Below are 20,364 nucleotides of genomic sequence, written 5' to 3'. Positions count from 1 at the left end.
TGTAGATGGGAAAACTGAGGACAGGAATGATTAAAGTAACCAGCGATCTCTCATTTCCAAAAATTGTGGACTTTACATTTATTTTAGAATTTTTATTTAATCAGTGTTTCCTTCCGAATTAAATGACAGGCAAGAAGACAGCAACTGAGGAATGTTGGGACCTCAGCTTTTGATACTAGCTCTTGGCTGGTATAGGCTCTGAAGTCAGACAAGCCTTAATCTCAACCTGTGAATGCATGAGCAAATAATATGACCTGAGTCTTCATTCCTTATTCAAGAAAGAGTATTGCTATTATATGGTAATATAAAGTGCCAGACTCACAGTAAGCACTCAGTCAATTCAGTCCCATTCCCTTGTGCTTTCTCCAAAGGCTTGTGCTCCCTACTTTCCTCAGGGGCTTGAAAAGGTGTCTAGCACTGGACCTGGGGCCTTAACCATTTATTTGAATTGGGGGTAGTTCATGTTTATCTTCTCCCCTCATTTTAGAACTTTGACTTTGTCAGCAGACACTTCCAGGAAAAGAGATGTGTACCCAAAGTGTTATTGATTACTTCATTGCAAGGCCTACATGGTGTAATCTTGAAAAAACAAGTACATTGACATAACTCATTTTAAAAAATCCAGTATTCGTTAATGAATGGCTATCCATCAACAACATTTCTTCATTGCTATGAATTCTTCGACTTGATCAATGTCATAGTGGCCTGGAAAAATATTCACCAGAAAAAGTTTAATTATTAATATTAACTAATTAAAAAGACTATAAGAGGACTTTTCAGTTCCCTCAAATGATAGAGTACCTTCCGTAAAAGTTTGTCTGAAAAAATGAAGACTGTTAGATTCACATATTTTCTTGCTTTCTTCAGCTACATTAAAGGTCAAACTCTTCAGAGAAGTTTACTAGATGCAGGTAGGGAATCCTATTTCCAATCTGTACATTCCATGTGCCCGGAGTACTAGTAAGAGGTAATGACTACTAAAATGCATATGGAATGACTTCTCTTTCTCAGTGCTCATTACTTTCATTGGGTCATTGAAAATTGCTGGAAATTAACTTATGAAGTGAATGAATGAAGAGAGCTAATATATTGAATCAATCCACAGGAAGACCTCATTCATTTTAGTCTTATTTTCACTTTGATGAGAGAATGATACATTTTAAACTTGCATTTAAAATTTAATAAATGGCTTTAGATAAATCAAAAATATTCATAATAGCAGGAATAATATTAGAACTACATTATTTAGTAACTATTGTGAGCCAGGCACTATGCTTGATGCTTCACACATATGACTTCATTTAATGTGAACAACTATCTAGTGCAATAGAACTTGTTTGCATTTTATAGAGAAACACAAATTCTGAGAGCTTATTTTCCCAAAGCCACATTAAGCATCAGAGCTCAAAGTTGAATTCAGAATAGCTATCTCTAAAGCCTTCCCCTATGTCAGTATAGCAAGTAATAGTGGTTTCTCTACTTACTAGATTGCTGCTAAGCATTATAGAAGCTATCAGTATAAAAAGGAGTAAGATGAAGATGACGAGTAAATCCAATACATGTGAGATATTACTTTTGCCAAATTAAGCAAACTCTAATTTTCTTAAAATTTCTTCAGTGTGGTATTGAACTCTTCTAATGTAAAGTTAAATAACCAAATCATCAAGTTCAATTATTTCAGAAGTTTCAACATAAGTACATGTAACTCATTTGTAGGCCAATGATAGATTTCAACTGCAGAATATATTGAATAGAAATGTCATTCACAGAATACAGTTTAAATACAAGCAAAGATGTATTCTAATACTTTTTAAAATTCATTATGATAATCAAAAATACATCTGAAAATTTATGAGTGAATAAATATAGATTTCAGAACTATAAAGGGGGATTTCAATTTGGAAAATTTCCTGTTATACATATAAAGCCTCTTTTTCTCCCCCTGCCCCTCCACCTCAGCCATGCAGCACTCTAATAGCCAGAATTATCTGGAGGAGAACTTAAGAGACATGTGAGTTTTGTTATCATTATACTTTTATCTGAAACTTAAAATCACATTAATTATTTAGGGGGAGGGGAGTGGGACAACTAGATAACAAGAATGATGGTGGAAAAGGGTTCAATTCTATCTTTAACACTCACAGTGTCATGTTTCAGCATTAGCATTATGGTTGCTCAGTTTCTTCAGAAATCCACTTATGAAGAAGTACAAACCATAGTTGAAGAGTTACTAGATTTTGCAGAGAAATGCAAGAGCCTCAAGCTACATGAGTCACCTCTAGAATGCTCTTACCAGTTGGTATGTGAATCATCTTGTGCCTTCTACCTTTCTCTTGTTTTCTCTCTCTCTCTCAATTAAATTGCAAACAAAACATGCTGTTATAAGGAGGGCTCACTGAAAAAATTGGTTGAGGATTGTAAGGCAGCAATATGTACATATTCATACTTAAGATATAATCTTTATAGTTTTATAAACTTACTAGAGACCCAGTGCATGAATTCATACACAGGTGGGGTCCGGCCAGCCCGGCCCCAATCAGCAGATTGGTATCAGGCCTGTTGAGAGGAGGAGACAGCAGGAGGTAGGCTGGCTGGCCCAATCTGATTGGGGCCGGATCAGGGCTGGGCCAGCTGAGGAGAGGGGCCACAGGCGATTGGCTGGTGGACCCCGGCCCCAATTGGGGTGGGGGAGCTGATTAGGGGTGAGGCTGGCCATAGGGAGGGGCTGTGGGGGGTGGGCCAGCAAACCCCGTACCCTATTGGTGTGTGGGAGCCGATCAGGGTGGAGCTGGCTGGGGGGAGGGGCTGTGGGCCAATCAGGGTGGAGGGGCTGATCAGGGTTCAGCGGCCTAGGGGAGAGGCCATGGGTGGTAGGCTGGCTGGCCCTGCCCCTCATTGGAGTGGGGGGGGGTAATCGGGGGTGGAGCTGGCTAGGAGGAGGGACCAAAGGCAAATCAAGGTGGTAGGGACCCATCGGGGGCAGGGCCAGCTGGGGGGAGGGGGTGCAGGCAGTTGGCTGGCCAGCCCTGCCCCTGATCGGGGTGGGCAGTGATCAGGGGCGGGGCTGGCTGGGGGTGGGGCTTCGGGGAGGTTGGCCTACTGGCCCCACCCCCTATCGGGCTGGTTTGTTGGCTGCAGTGAACATCATAGCGACTGGTCGTTACCATGCTATGGTTGCTGCCTTGTTATATATATAGACTAGAGGCCCAGAGCATGAAATTTGTGCACTTGGGGGTTGTCCCTCAGCCCAGCCTGCACCCTCTCCAATCTGGGACACCTTGGGGGGTGTCCAACTGACCGGCAGTCAGACATCCCTCTCACAATCCAGGACCGCTAGCTCCTAACCGTTCGCCTGCCTGCCTGCTTGATTGCCTCTAACCCCTTCTGTCTGCCAGCCTGATTGCCCTCTAACTGCTCCCCTGCCAGCCTGATGGACACCTAACTGTTCCCTTGCCAGCCCGGTCGCCCCTAACTGCCCTCCTCTGCCAGCCTGATCACTCCCAACTGCCCTCCCCTGCTGGCCTGTTCGCCCACAACTGCCCTCCCCTGCTGGCCTGTTCGCCCACAACTGCCCTCCCCTGCTGGCCTGTTCGCCCACAACTGCCCTCCCCTGCCAGCTATCTTGTGGTGGCCATCTTGTGACAATGTCGGGGCAGCCATCTTGCGACAACATGGGGGTGGCCATCTTGTGACGACATGGGGGTGGCCATATTGTGATGATGTAGGGTCAGCTGTCTTGTGATGACGTGGGGTTGGCCATCTTGTGATGACATGAGGGCGGCCATCTTGTGATGATGCAAGGGCGAGACACCACCTAGGCTTTTATTAGTATAGACTAGGGGCATGGTGTATGAAATGCATGTCCCTCAGCCCGGCCTGCACCCTCTCCAATCTGGGACCCCTCGGGGAATGTCCGACTGCTGGTTTAGGCCCAATCCCTGAGCAGTCGGACATCCTCTCATAATCCAGGACTGCTGGCTCCCAACTGCTCACCTGCCTGCCTGCCTGATTGCCCTAACCGCTTCTGTCTACCAGCCTGATCGCCCCCTAACCGCTCTCCTGCTGGCCTAATTGACACCTTACTGCCCCCCTGCCAGCCTGATCACCCCCAACTGCCCTCTCCTGCTGGCCTGATCGCCCCCAACTGCCCTCCCCTGCCACGACCTGCCTCCTATGCTAGGACCCACCTCTTCCACATGAGCTGGCAGAGACGCTGGGACCCGCCTCGTCCAAGTCACACAGAGCCGTGGGACCCCCAGTCCTCATTGCGATGAGCAGCCACCTGGCCCCGCCTCTGTTGTACACTTGGCCACCTTTCTGGTGGTCATCTTGTGGTGGCCATCTTGTGATGATATTACGCGTGAGGGTGCAAGGACCACCTAGGCTTTTATTAGTACAGATAGTTTATCAGGTCATCTCTAGGACTTTTAGAACCAAACATTCAAGGGAATGAATTATAGCCTAAACTGTCAATTTGTTAAGTTGGTTGCTTTGCCTCTATCACTAAACTACTATAGTCTAACATCTTTGTATAAAGGTTCCTGAGAAAATGAAGTACTAATTTTAAAATGTTTCTTAGAGAATATGTAAAAGAAGAAAGAAGTGAATATTATTATGGGCTCTTTTCCAAGTTAGTAAATAATCTTGAAATCTTAGGAATTACTATTGTTTTTTATAAAGTATGTCTATCTTGTGATTAGCAAATTCTTGATAAACACTAACATATTCTTTCTATCATCTATCTATCTGTCATCTCCTACCTACCTATCTGCTTGATCAATTATTCTCATGACAAACAATTTAAAATACAAATGAGTAGTTTTCTTCTTTCTATTTTTATTCCTTCCTCTAAAACCTACCTTTTATGAGACTGTATATATATTTAGAAAAATCATTAGTCTTATTAGAAACAGATTTTAAATGAAGTACTTATGTCAGTGGCTAGACTCACTTATTTTATAGTGATTTCTTCTTATTTACATTTCAAAAGCTGAAGATTTTACTCCTTTATCCCCCAAATCTTAAAATATGTCATTTGAAGTTTACACTATTTCACACATTTACTGCCACCCAAAGATATTTGAAAACTAACTGAATTATTACATTTCCACTTGAATATTTGACACTAAATACACATTGCTTCAGAGTTCAATTCTTAATATAACTTGCCATGGAAATAAAACTAGGAAGACAGGAAAGCAAACTACTACCTATTTATTAGTAGATAATTCTCACTTAAAATATCTTGATTTCTTTAGGCCCTGGAAATTCTGGCTTATGTTTATTTTAATATTATGAACTGTGTGAAAATGAAGCAATTACATAGGAAAGGAGAGAATAATAAATTCTATTTGGTCAATGTCCAACATGTGAGAATTTAGACTTAGAAACCTAAAAGACTTTTGTACAGAAGAACTATGTCCAGGGACTATTGGATACAAAGTGTAACATTCTGCACTCAGTTTCCTATAAAAAAAAATAATTTCTGCCTTGGCTGGTTTGGCTCACAGTGGATAGAGTGTCAGCCTGGGGACTGAAGGGTCCCAGGTTTGATTCCAGTCAAGGGCACATGCCCAGGTTGTGAGCTCGATCCCCAGTGAGGGCATGCAGGAGGCAGCTGATCAATGATTCTCTCTCATCATTGATGTTTCTATCTCTCTCTCTCTCCCCCTTCATCTCTGAAATCAATAAAAATATATTTTTAAAAATAATGTAGAACCCACATGCTTCTTTAAATTATTATTTCCTCCTACAGATGACCACCTTCTTAGAGCATATATGTAATAACCAAGGAATGGTTGACAAACATGTATTTTCTGACTGTTGCAATGTAAATAACACAGCAAGACACAAGTGCTTCCTATTAAATAAAAAAGATGATGATAATTACAGGGAAATATTGCAAATTCCAAATCTTGAGCAGATCTGTGAGGTGAACAAAGGGAATCAAGTGTTAGTGAAGAAGAGGTAAGTCATTTCTCCTTGCCATTGTCTTTGAAGCAGAGTATTCTCCAGTTTTGAAGACAGGTCTTTTTTACATAACAGCCTCTGAGAACACAATGCTCTATGACATGGAATTAAAGTGAAAATTTGAGCTACAGTATATTTTTTCTCCCTCTGAATGAAAATTATGGTCTCAGTGAACTCAATAGGATATGGAAATGTCTGAGCCATGAAACATTAAAAGTGACTAGAACCTATAATGGACCCATCTCCTTAAAGGTTACATTAGTCAAACCAGAAGCAAATGATGTTGAAATGTATAGTCAAACAGGTAAAGCATAATAAAAAGAAAGTACTAGAAACAGAGAGCAGATAATAGCTCAGGCAAGGGGCTGGCATTTGGGATGTTCATCAGGGGATATCAGGGATGGTATCCGATAGGCATGGACACAGGGTCTGTCATTGGGACACTAGGAATAAGTAACAATTGTAGATGTCCGAAATGAGTTTTCTACACCAGAACTCTGGTTCTATAATTCTCACCTGGAGTGGACAGCATATGGCAAATGGGTAGGCAAGCTCATATTTTGGTTTTCTAGTTAACATAGGAGGAGTCTATATGTTGAGAGTAGTGTGCTAGCAAGTGGCTGGGTTTAGAGGCAGGAAATCAATACCCAGAGAGGTAGAAATGACAAGATAAATACAAGGCCTCAGTTCTCAAGGAATCCAGTTCTGGCTATCTTATCAGTACAGGCTCAGACACCAGGAATAAGGCAAAGATCTGATTGCTGGATCTAGAGTGCAAGTCATGGAAGAAGTTTGATTTTCAGGTTTTAGTCATGAAACTCTAGGCCAGAGATGAATGGGCAGACAGGGTGACAATGCTGAATAATGCTAATTCTTTTAATTCACCCATAAAAGAGCAGAATTGCTCCAGCAATTACTGAGCCTTCAAGAAAAAATTAAGTGTCCTCAGCCACATAGGGAGAAAGGATGATGGAACAGAAATTGGATAGGGTCCCAACTTGTCTGACATTAAGGGCAACTAAATGGGAATGGAAAAATGGCTACCCATTTAATGTAGGTGAGAATTATAGAATCAGATTTGGGTTGAACTTTCAGAGATTAAAAATTCCAACCAATATTCAGGCAGCGAATTTAACCTCTTCTTGAATACTTATAATAAAGTCAGTAATTAAGGGGTTATTTTATTTGCTAATTTTAACTTATGTGCATACAACTATAAATATTCAAGGGACAAATAATTTTCTACTACATGCCTCATAATTATAAGCCAAGAACTTGATTTAATTCTCAGCCAAGGAAACTAATTTATATCAAAGCTGTAGAGAAAGTCAGCTACTTTGGACTGAAAAGATAGCACAACTTTCTTAGTCTAGAAAGAACTTCTAAATTTAATTCCTCTGTACTCGTGTACAATTATGCATTTATAATTCAGTTTAGACTATTGAATTTTCTAATTTCTATGCTTATGTAAGAGTGAAAAGTTTTGATTCCTGATTCTCTTTCCCCATCACCCCAGAGGTACACTTGGCTACCTCATGGGCACTCGAAATGTCTGACTAACTTCACAGTAATCTATCCATTGTGAACATTTGATGCATTTAAGTATAGTGCTAGTTCATATCTTTCACACCATGATATTCTAGATGTTACAGGTTAACAAAACTAAGTGAACCCTAAATTGTTTTTTAAGTATATTTTTATTGATTTTAGAGAGGATGGGAGAGGAAGAGAGGGAGATAGAATCATCAATGATGAGAGAGAATCATTGATCAGCTGCCTCCTGCACACCCCCACTGGGGATTGTGCCCTTGATCAGAATTGAATCCAGGACCTTTCGGTCCACAGGCCGACACTCATTTGACTGAGCCAAACTGGCTAGGGCAACCCTACATTTTTAAGAAACAGCATCTGCACATGTTCTTGAACTCCAAAGAACACATCTTCTGGTTTGTCAAATTACAGGTATATTTATGAAACTTCTAGAAAGCATCCATTCTTGTATGGACCCACTATTCTGACCATGTCTGCTTGCTATGAAACAGCTGTTCAGTCATGTTGCCAAGAAGAAAATAAAACTGAATGCTTCCAGATAAAGGTAAGATACTCATATGTAAACTGTTATTCAGGGCCTTGCTATGCAAAGTGTGGGCTGTGGACCAACGGCATGTGCATCACCTGGAAGCTTGTTAGAAATGCAGAATCTGCAGCTCTTCTCCAGACCTACTAGACAACACTTCATTTTAACAAGATACTTAGGCGATGTGTATAGTCATATAAATTTGAGGAGCATGATCTAGCATAGATATTACTCCATAATAAATATTTAATATCTCAGTTACTGTTGCTACGTAACAGAACACCCCAAATTTTAGTGACTCAAAACAATCATTTTATTCTCTTGATTTCTGACCGGCAGGGATTCAGGAAGGACTCATCTGGGCGCTTCTGTCTTATGGCCTTTCATGTGGTTATAGTCAGACAATGCTTGGGTCTGGAACTCTGAAGGGCTGAAACACAGGTGGGGGAGGGCGGGGGGCGGGGGTGCTTCAACATCTCTTTCTTCTCATACAATCTCAGGGCCTCTCCAAGAATTCTCTCTGCTGTTGACAAAAGAATGCAAAAACCTATAGAGAATTTTTAAAAGAATTTATTTGAGCCAAACTGCTGACCCTGTCAGGAACCAAAATCTTAAATGCTTGGGAAAATGGCAGTTTGGCAGTTTTATACATTGGATAGTTAACAAGATTATAAAGCATTTCAAAAAAGTTAACATAGATGTACAGAAACAATGGACAGGACTTAAGGCAAAGATAAGCATTTTGCTAAAATGACAGCCCACCATAATGGGCCCAGTTAGGAAGCTGTGATCAGATCACTCTGTGAGGTTATTTTTGGTGAGATTTATTATAGCGTCTCTTCATTGCCCACAATGCCTTAACTTGTTTGGGCTTCCTTACAGCATGACAGCCTTGGGCAATTCCACTGCTTTCCCATGGCCAAAGTCATTAAGAATGAGTATTCTAGTGGGTAAAGCAGAAATGATATGCCCTTTCAAGACCCAGACTCAGATGTTACTTCTGCCATACTCTGTGGTTGAAACACCACGAAAACTCATCAGTTTGAAGGGGACAGTATATAATAATCTTGGAACTTTTGATGGGAGAACTGTCACTGTCTCACTGTAAGGTGAGCATAGGATAGAAAACATTGCTGTAGTCATCTTTGGAATGTACAGTCAGCCACACTTAATTTTAACCATGTGGCATTTTGTCCTTCATTAAATTATGTATAAATAGTTGTAAATGTGATTAATTTCATGACAAAATATGTTTTGTGTGTGCAAATTAAAGGTTCTAAATATCAATGTACAATAACCATTTTTTCTAGAGGAGGCACCAGATGGATTTTCCAAAGGCTGTGATGAAATGAGTAGTAGTTTGATAATCACGTTGATGAATTCCTCAAGGCTAAATGCAGTGTTGCTTCTTCCTTGCTGTTTTCTTTTTTAATATTTTCGGTGAGATGTTATCTCATATTCCTCTAAACTTCTATTTCTCTATTCCTTTGCACTGTTTCTCCTATTGAGCTCTTTATTGTCTACCTTGTACAAGAAATTAAATTATATATCTAAAGAGTTTCTGGCATATGCTAATATGCAATAATTATAGCTATTATCATTAAACTAGAGGCCCAGTGCATGAAATTTGTGCACTTGGGGGGTCCCTCAGCCCAGCCTGCACCCTTGCAGTCCAGGAGCCCTCAGGGGATGTCCAACTGATGGCTTAGGCCCGCTGCGGGGAACTGGACTAAGCTGGCAGTTGGACATCCTTAGTGCTGCCGTGGAGGCGGGAGAGGCTCCCGCCACTGTCCCTGTGTTTGTCAGCCATGAACCCACTTCTTCCCCCTGGTGGTTAGTGTGCGTCATAGTGACTGGTCGTTCCACCATTCAACCAATTTGCATATTAGCCTTTTATTATGTAGGATATGTAAAATATATATATTACCTTCCTCTTCATTCTTTCTCTTAGTGAATACCAATTCTTTCAGAAGCCAATTCTGTATTTCTAGCAGGACAGTCTTTTTTTTATTGCTTTTGGTTTCATATTAATAAAAAACAAAAAGTAAATGATCACGCAAACTTATGTTTCATTACCTGGTATTTCTGAAGATTGAGAATTTTCATGAAAATGCATTCTCAAGGTAACTTGGTGCTTACTATTTTAAGTTACAAAGTTTTCTTGACCTTAACCCTTGCAATGAAAATTTTTCTTTCATGTATAACATGCCTCTATAATGTTAGGTATGAGCAAATTTTTTTAAGTTGGTTAAGAGTTCTTTTCTCCTCTACCTCGTTTTGTGATATTTAGAGTTGCTACTTCCAAGATGTCTGTTCCTAGTAGTTCTGGCTCCCAACCTCAGAAAAAATTACATAACCAATTGTGCAAAAGTTGTATCTGTGATCAGACACAACCTTATGAACTAAGTATTCAGAAACTCTCTTATAAATAAACTAGAGGCCCAGTGCACGAATTCGTGCACGGTGGAGTCCCTTGGCCTAGCTGGTGATGGGGGCCAACCGTGGCCTTCTTGCCCAGTCCCAGTTGGGGCCGATCGGGGCCAGCCAGCCAGGGGGAGGGACCATGGGAGGTTGATCGCCACAGGAGGTTGGCTGTAGGAGTGCACTGACCACCAGGGGGCAGCTCCTGTATTGAGCGTCTGCCCCCTGGTGGTCAGTGTGCATCATAGTGACTGGTCAACCGGTCATAATGGTCACTTAAGCTTATATATATATATATATATGTGTGTGTGTGTGTGTGTTTATACTTAATTTCAGATGTGTAGTATTAAAGATAAAATTATATTTATAATTAATTATAAAAATATAATTATAATTATTGTGTCAGTTTTGTGGTTTGAATATTTCCTTTGTATATATTTTCTAATTTGTTCTTAAAAATAGTACTGTAAGGTGCAGTTACCCAAAGTAAAAGTATTATGTGGTCAATATAATGTTTTCAGTGAAAATATAGACCTCTTCTGGAATTTTAAACTATTACTTACATTCCCACCACTGAGAGATATCAATTTTGGTATTTTTTTTCTTTACAGATTTTATTTTGTACATTGTGCAATCACACCAAATATAGAGTTTTGATAGAGATTTAAACATCTTAACTTTTTATTAGCAATATACAACTTCTAAAAAATAATGTGCTATTATAAGTTAACCCCCTCTCTGCTGTTGAAACATTTTGTCTCCAAATTTTTGCTATCATAAAATACATTTTTGAACAATTTTGTTTTTATTTATTTAGAAAAGTATATTTGCAATAGTTTCAAAAGTAAAAATCCTGAGTTAAAGAATGAACATATTTGGGGGGACTTCATTAATATATATTGTAAAACTAAAACATATATTATAGATAACACTTGGAGACATGTCCAAAATGACAGAGTTAGTTACTTGAATAAAACCAAAATACAACTGTAACACATATCAAATGTACTCTAGTGACTTTCCTTTGCTCAGTTTCTTGTTCTTATTTATATTCCAAATGTTTGATCACTGGAACAAGTGATCTCTGCTGAAAAGAGTTGCTATTTTATAAAACAACAACAACAACAACACCCCCAAAATTATGCTGTTGCATTTGGCCTCTTTTAAATATGACACTAAAATTTTTCTAATTTTGAAGAGATACACAATTTTTACTTTTCTCTTTTCTTTACTAATGACGAAAGTAACTACCATATTTCCTTGATGATTTGTTTTTCTAATTACAGCTACAACCCATCAGAAAATACATGAGAGAAATATCTTTGAGGCATCACCATTTATGTGAAATTGGGACTAAATTCAACCACAAAGTAGCCAAAGCAGTGTAAGTTACCTTTTCAGATTTGTGGACTTTGTTGTTGCTGGATCACCCTGTTGATAAAACTAATTTGAAAAATCATTTATTTTTCATTTAATAATGTCTCTCAGTACAGACCTGGTTCTTTTCTCTACACATACGCTACTTGCCTTGTCTGTGCAATAGGGCACACAGGGCTGGGCATGAAATTGCACAGTTGTCATTTCTGCCCATTATCTCCTGCTTCAGTTTTTTCCATCTGCTCACCCTTAGTCTCTTCCTCAGTGCACAACTGATTCCATACATACAGAAGCAGGTACTTAATTATTCTGCATGGTAAAGGCTGGAGGACAAAAGCTATTTTTTCTGGGAAGATAGGAAAACATTGGCTTCAATGTTACACAGAACAGAGGAAATCAGTGGTGTTTCTTGGGGTGGGAATGGAGGAGGATGAGGCAGGAGAAGAATTTGATGTTATCCAATATGCCTCTTTTCTGGCCTAGATTGTGTTTCTGTCCAAGTTGACCCCTAAAGACATTCATCTGCCTTATATTACCTTCTTCTCCAATTTAGGACAACATCAGGCTGCCCAGAAGCTCAGTTCTCCTTCCAAGGCAGGCCCATTTTCCCTATTTCCAGAGAAATTTTAGGGATATTGCTCAGTTGGCAACAGAGAGAGGCAAGGGAGACCCAAGCCTCCTGTAATTATTGTCTTTGTGATGAAGACTTTTACTTGGAAAATCAGGTCAGATAAATATCCAAATCACTTCTCTAAGCAGCTCAACTCTTTAAGCAATAATTTAAATTATTAAAATAACTATATTATCCATGATTATCAGTTGAATCATATTGTTTTGTGACTTAGATATTGTATGACTCTGGGTGCCATCATTGAAGAAACAGAAAGCATTTAAAATATTCTCTTCACCCTACATTTACAATGTGTTTCTATCCTTTTGTTACTCAATGAATTAGAACTAACTTTAGAAATAATCAAATTCACAATGTTGTTTAAAATGTACCTTTTTTTTTTCAGGGAATTGGTTCTGTTGACTAAAAAACAACCTAAAGCTAACTTTTCTGAAATTGCCAAACTGGCTGCTGATATTAAAAATCTTCATCAGACCTGTTGTGAAGGAAATGCAGTAGCATGTGTATTTGGCAGGGTAGGATCCTCTGTCTTCTCAAAACTCACTCTGGCCTTTAAAATACTTATAATTCTTAACATAGGGGAAGAAGATTGGGGGAGGATGAAGAGGTTAAAGGGGGTCAACTATATGGTGGTAGACTTTGGGTGATGAGCATACAATGCAATGATATACCATAGAATTGTGCACTTGAAATTTGTATAATGTTATTAACCAATATCACCCCAATTAGTTAATTTAAAAACCTTGTATTGCTTAAATAAAGGTGATAGTGGTATATAATGAATCTGTAAAAGTAATTATCATTTATCAGATTTTGGTATTTAGTTATGCCAACTTCTAGATAATGAATTAGAAATTTTTTTCCTTTTAAATTTTTTGACATAAATTAAATAGTATTGAGACTTACCTTTCTGTGAAGGTTTGAAAGAACTTGTCTGTGAAATGAGCAGGGATGAAGATAGAAACTGGTGTGACAGTTTTTTCTTACCTCTAAGATTCTTTACATATAAAGATAAACAATTCTAGAATGCTTTTCCTCTTCTTTTGTTTCCAACTAACTTCTATATGTCCTTTAAGATTCAAATTATTCAAGATCTTCACACTACAAATTGCTTTTTTCTTCCAAAGTATCATATATATACCTTTTTTTTACAATTTCTGTTATAATGCATTATTATTGTTTAATTGTTTGACCCTCCAACTAGATTATGAGTTGCTTAAGTGTAGAGACTAGCTTATTCATGCACACACACCATTATTTGTGTGTACATATGTATGGATAGGTAAATGTATGTAAGTATACGTAATAGTAATATTATTGTAATACTAGATACCCGGTGCATGAAAATCATGCACTCTGGGGAGGGGGGCGGGCCCTCAGCCTAGCTTGTGCCCTTTCACAGTCCGGGAGCCCTTGGGGAATGTCTGACTGATGACTTAGGCCCACTCCTAATGGGGAGTGGGCCTAAGTCGTCAGTCGGACATCCTTAGTGTTGCCATGGAGGTGGGAGAGGCTCCTGCCACCACCACTGCACTCACCAGCCATGAGCCCAGCTGTGGGAGCACACTGACTACTAGGTGGCAGTTCCTGCATTGAGCGTCTGCCCCCTGGTGGTCAGAGCGCATCATAGCAACCGGTCTTTCTGCCATTCGGTCAATTTGCATATTAGCCTTTTATTATATAGGATATATAGTAAATGACAGAGACAAATGTCTCCTAAATTGAGATCTTACAACAATAGCAACAATAGCAAGACAATAAAACTCTTCATTTGTATTTTGTTGACCTAAACATGGAAACAATACTATGGTCTATTTAAAAGAGATTGTGACACTTGAGTAAGATCAAATAGAGAAGCTTTTCTAATTAGAATGAGTCACTACAAATGACTTTTTTGGTCTTTCAGTTTGCCAAGGATAAAGCAATATAAAATGAGAAGTTTTTTATCTTGTGTTCTATTAATAACAATAAATAAATTAATTAATTAATTAATAAGTTAGAATGAAGTCATCAAAAACAACTGCTCCCTTTTCTGTTTTAGAGCCAGCTTATGAACTATACCTGCTCTAAACAGGCTCTCCTATCCAGCAAGATCACTCCATGCTGTGCACTGCCAGTGCCATTCAGAGGGGAATGCATTATCAACTCTGAAAATGACAATAAACCTCATCTCTCATCCCTGCCACTCAGCAGGTTTACGGAAGATCGATTTGTATGCAAACAATTCACTGACAAGCAGGATGATTTTCTACAAGAGTAATACAGATTTTTTATAAAATATTAATGATGGAATATTATATTTATAGATTATTTAAAATAGTATATAAAGTTGTAAACTTAAATGATGACAGCAGTTAGCCAATGATGTGAATGAGCAACTAAATGGGAACTGTGACCAGCAGGAGATGCTTTGTGGAGTCCAAAGTTGGCAGCTACTACAGAACTCCAGCCACATGTTACCATATTGGAATGCAGGCTTTGGGTGGTTAGGTCTACTGCATTTTGAGAGATTCTTGGAGTTTCTTAATTTTTAAATGTTGACAACTAATACAGGAACTTTTTAAAAAATGCAGTGGAGGTCAAATGTTTGCTCTAACGGACTTAGAGTCCTCTAAGTAAGAGCTTCAGAATTATATACCTGGTTAGCTCTTCTATTTTATTTTAATTATTATTTTTTAAATATATTTCTCATTGATTTCAGAGAGGAAGGGAGAGGGAGAGAGATAGAAACATCAATGATGAGAGAGCAGCCAAAACCGGTTTGGCTCAGTAGATAGAGCGTCGGCCTGCGGACTGAAAGGTCCCAGGTTCGATTCCGGTCAAGGGCATGTACCTTGGTTGTGGGCACATCCCCAGTAGGAGGTGTGCAGGAGGCAGCTGGTCGATGTTTCTCTCTCATCGATGTTTCTAACTCTCTATCCCTCTCCCTTCCCCTCTGTAAAAAAATCAATAAAATATATTTAAAAAAAAAATGATGAGAGAGCATCATGGATTGGCTACCCCCTACTGGGGATCGAGCCCACAACATGAGCATGTGCCTTTGATTGGATTTGAATCAGGGACCCTTTAGTCCTCTGGCCAATGCTCTATCCACTGAGACAAACCGACTAGGGCAGCTCTTCTATTTTAATTAATACTTACGCCCAAAACCATAGTGTGGCATTTAAAGATTAGAGATATAGATGGAGTATTAATATCTTTGGTATCCATTCAGAAGCGCATATTAATTTGTGCATAAGACAAACTGACTTCAATATTATTGTATGGTTAAAATATTTTCAAGATCACTTTGTGAAATATTATTTGGATTTGTAGAAAGTCCATAGCTATATTTTGAAATTTATATTGGATTTTGGCTTAAAAAGTAAGTGTCTCTTCCTGAACCTACTTATTCCTAAACTTGCATCTGGTACTGAAGAAGTTGATAGGCCTAGCTTTTTAGTGGTTTTCACATTAGACTATGAGTTGGGAGACTTGATTTCCAGTCCAGCTTTGCCATTTGGCATGTAGGTCAAGCCACGAAATTTCTCCAGACTCTTGTGTTCCGACAGTAAACTGAGGTGGTTGGATAAGATGACTTCTAAGATACCTCCTGCAATTCTATGATTCCTTTGTACAGATCCTAGACTCCAAATTTCCTTCCTTGTAACCCAGAAAAATGGGTAGATTATGCATGAACTACTCATGCTTCAAAGTTTATATGGAAAAGAAGGAAAGATGGTGATTTAATACTTAGCCAGCCAGCACTTCTTTCAAAAGAATTGTAATACTTATAAAATCTAGCCTCAACAATCATTGAGAAAAATGTGTTCTCACCCAAGTACTTAAATTATTTTCTAATGAAAGTAACTAGAGATTCTGAGCCAAGAACTATCAGCTTATTAAAGTATTTGAGGTTTAAGTTCTGGATCTGCCACTCATTAGTGTGTGACTTTATTTGAAAAAGTATTTATTTATTATTGTCTTTATTGATTTTAGAGAGAGAGAAAGGGAGATGGATATAGAGATAGAAACATTGATGAGAGAGAAACACCTATTGGCTGTCTCCTGCACACCCCCTACTGCAACCTTCTACTGCAATTGAGCCTGCAACCCAGGCATGTGCCCTGACTGGGAATTGAACCAGTGACCTCTGGGTTCATGGGTTGACAGTCAACTACTGAGCCATCCCGGCTTGGCTACTGTGTGACTTAAAAAACATCACATATTTTATTGATTTGGTTTCCTTATCTCAAAATGTAGTCAATAAAATTACCTGCCAGCCTCCTAAGGTTTCTAAATGTCTTAAGGTCAGTTAAATATTGAACAAATTTCAGAATTATAATTGGCTTTAGAGAGAACACTCATAGCCTTTGAATTTTACTGTTTACTTTCAAATATGTTTCATATGGATACAGGTTTCTTTATGAATATTCAAGAAGACATCCAGAGTTGGCAGTTCCAGTGATTTTAAGAGTGGATTCAGTGTATCAAAAGTTATTGGAAAAATGCTGTAAATTAGAAAATCCTCTGGAATGCTATAGCCATGGGGTAAATGCCTTTTTATTGTTCAACCTGTTACTCATAAGTGATTACAAGCACAGGAAAAAATACAGTTCTGTTAGTAGTGCCATACTTTTGTAAGATGATTATACATGTTCTGGCTAATTTCACTACACGTGGACTATCACTGTCATCTAAACCAAAGGCCACATCATGATACCACAGTGATTCTCTGTGCAAGTCACTGTCTTATAGATTCTGTACGTCCTGGAAGATTTGCTACGCAATCTCCCCTTTAAAGTGAATGTCTGGCACTGTAGCAGGTAGCATGACAGCACAGCCTGTTGGGAAGGTCGACTATTTCTACCAAGCAGGCCTGGAAACTGTTCCTATTTCTGGCCAGAAATCATATTGTTCATAGGCAGCAGCTCCTGTTATGCATTTGACATGAAAAATACAGGTGGCCTTACAAATCTGATTGTTCAATTGTTTTTGGGGGGTTATCAGGAAACAGGAAACAGGCTTTTGTTCTAACCAATGGCTTACATATTTATAGAGTGTGGGGTGGGGGTGAGAGTGGAGGGTGAAGGGAATCTCTTGACCTGTCTGGGCATGAGCAGGTACACTTAGCATCCTCCTGTTCACAGAGAGAAGGATAAATGAAAGTGATTTAGTCTCCTATAGGTTAGCACCCTCTGGTGGCATCACCAGCAGACCTCCACAATAATCATTATGGTAATAACACCTAAGGAAACATGGATGTTTAGAGTTAACACAGCAAATTTATACCCAGTGTTCTATTTGGTCCTCATAAAAGCTTGGTATCAGGTAATGCCAGAATTGCTAACAACATTTTATAGATGAGAGCATTGAATTTCAGAAGGTTCAAATGACTTGCCCAATGCCATACAGGCAGTAAGGACAGGGCTGAGGCTTACATCCAGGCAAACAGTTTACATGTCTGGCAACATTTTCCCTACAACAAACACCGCCTATCAGGATCGGGGGGACTTGGTTTGGTGCTCCTACCAAAGTATTCAGCCTGCAAGGTCACGAGTATCTTCCCACCGGAATTAATTTGTGTGGTCAAAAACTGAATTTACAGTAATCGCTGAGAATTCCCTTTGATTGATTTAATGTGGATTTCTGCAGTATTTTACTATATTCAAGGCTGCATGTTTTTATTACACCACGACTTCTTAATACATGTCCATATTTCTTTATATCTTTTTCTCTATATTTGCTGTTTATGTAAAAAGACAGTATTATTAAAAATAACCAGTAAACACACACACACACACTGACCAATTAAACTTAGATCTATAAACTACCTTTAATAATCTCTTTTTGGCTTGATGAATGATTTGCCATATACTTGTAAAATATACTATTTAATCACAATGAGTTTTTATCATGGAAAACTGAATATTAATTTCACTGTCCCACTTTTTTCACACAAAATACACGGCCATTCCTGTTTTAGCAAAACGTGTTTTTCAAGATTTGTTAACTCAGTAAATAAATAAAACCCTGGGTTTAGGAAAACAGCTACATTAAATTCTTACAGAAGATAGTTTTGCAATCTTACCTGAGATATATTGTTACAATGATAGATAAACACTGATTATCTTTATTTTTCAGAAAGAAATGTTCCAACGAGTGGTTCATGAAAGCCACGAGCACGTTAAAAATCATTGTGATTTACATGAGAAATTAGGAGATAGTAACTTCCATGACAGGTATGCTTGTAAGATATTGTCCAGATTTATACTTGTTTAGTGAGCTTTTGCTAACTCCTGATGCTGAGAGTTTCAAAGAGTCTATAGCCAACCTTAAAATCTCAGAGGCTAAGGAAAACATCAGTTCAGAAATAACCTAGCTATCTTTGTCTTGGTAAGATAGATGCCATATAACATTTCCTCTGTTTTCCAAGCCAGATTCCAGATTTCAGTCAATGTCCAGAGGTTAAGGAGCCAAGCAGGCCCTGGCTGCCTTTCTGCAATCTCACAGGGGCTCCCTCCCACACACCTGGACATTTAGCTTAGGGCTTTGCATGCAATTTTGAGTTAAAGCTACAACAGAGATCTAATGTAGGATCCCTGTGTCCATTTCAAATCAGGTCCATATGGAAAATTTAGTATTGTCACCACTGAGAGTACAGATGAATGGATACCTTAGTTAATTGCCAGAGGGAACACACACAACTTCTTATGTGCAGAGAGACTGGTAAATCCCATTGTATTTCAAAGATTAATACATCAAAAAGCAAAAGCCAATTTTTAGGAGTCTTTAGAATCACACTGCAATAGTCTATTTAGAAAAGGATTATTGAGGCAAAGTTCAGTTCGACATAGTGTCCCATAGTATTATTGATCTTAAATTAAATGTCCAGAATAATGGATTCAGAAAAAATTGTTCTTGTTTCAGAGAGAATATGTGGCTTATTACTTTTCTTTTATGTTGTGTTCAACTGCTAATGTCTACTTTTAAGGATTAGATCTCTGGTTCTCAAACTTTAGAATTACCTAGAGGACTTGTTAAATACAGCCCCACCCCAAGAGTTTCTGATTGCTAAGTCTGGGATGGGACCTGGAAGTTTGGGCTTCTACCAAGTTCCCAGGAGTGCTGATACAGCTGATCCAGGAGTCACAATTTGAGAAACACTGGATTAGGTTGACTGTTTTATTGGATGTTATAGCTAAATCCGTCCCCCAACTCCATCTACACTAATAAAAGAGAAACATGGTAATTAGCGTACGACCGCTACCCTTCCCATTGGCTAATCAGCATATCCTTATGCAAATTAACTGTCAGCCAAGATGGCGGCCTGCAGCCATGCACTGAAGCGAGCAGGGAGGCTTGCTTGCTCCAGTGAAGGCGAACTCCAACGTTCCCCGCCTGACCTGCCGGCCTCTCAGCTGCAACTCTAAGCAACTATGTTGCAAATATAGAAGCTAAACAAAACCCCAGAAACCGGCTTTCAGTCAGCCGAGCTTCAGCCAGCCGGACCGCAACATTGTATCAAATACAGAAGGTAAAGGCCAGAAACCTGCTTACAGCAGCCTCAGAGCTAAAGCTGGCCCAGAATAGAAAAAAAAAAAAAAAGAAAAAAAGGAGCAGTTGGGAGCTTCAGTCACCCGCCAGCCTGAAAACGGCCCTCAGCCCCTCAGCCAGGCTGGCCAGGCACCCCAGTGGGGACCCACACCCTGATCCAGGACACCCTTCAGGCAAACCAGCCGGCCCCCACCCATGCACCAGGCCTCTATTCTATATAGTAAAAGGGTAATATGCCTCCCGGCACCGGTATCAGCATGACAGGGGCAGCACCCAAACCCCCTGATCGGCCCTGCGGTCTGTGTGTGACAGGATGCGGCGCCCCAACCCCCTGATCAGCCCTGCTCTGTGC

The 20,364-nt window shown here is 39.3% G+C and overlaps 1 protein-coding gene across 1 annotated transcript in view; it reads left to right on the top strand.

Annotated features, from left to right (window-relative positions):
* Positions 1-826: 826 nt before the first annotated feature.
* LOC102429311 (alpha-fetoprotein-like) overlaps positions 827-20,364 on the top strand; it is a 32,857-nt gene continuing 13,319 nt past the window's right edge. Inside the window, exons 1-10 of the mRNA XM_006094383.3 lie at positions 827-911; positions 1,960-2,011; positions 2,158-2,299; positions 5,756-5,967; positions 7,933-8,065; positions 11,755-11,852; positions 12,862-12,991; positions 14,518-14,732; positions 16,874-17,006; positions 18,600-18,697. Coding sequence (XP_006094445.1) covers positions 827-911; positions 1,960-2,011; positions 2,158-2,299; positions 5,756-5,967; positions 7,933-8,065; positions 11,755-11,852; positions 12,862-12,991; positions 14,518-14,732; positions 16,874-17,006; positions 18,600-18,697 — 1,298 coding nt within the window. The remainder of the gene's footprint in view (positions 912-1,959; positions 2,012-2,157; positions 2,300-5,755; positions 5,968-7,932; positions 8,066-11,754; positions 11,853-12,861; positions 12,992-14,517; positions 14,733-16,873; positions 17,007-18,599; positions 18,698-20,364) is intronic.

This window comes from Myotis lucifugus, unplaced genomic scaffold, assembly GCF_000147115.1.
Source record: "Myotis lucifugus unplaced genomic scaffold, Myoluc2.0 scaffold_136, whole genome shotgun sequence".
Lineage (NCBI taxonomy): Eukaryota > Metazoa > Chordata > Mammalia > Chiroptera > Vespertilionidae > Myotis > Myotis lucifugus.
The sequence above is the reverse complement of the archived record's forward strand: the minus strand, read 5'-3'. Positions and strand labels throughout refer to the sequence as shown.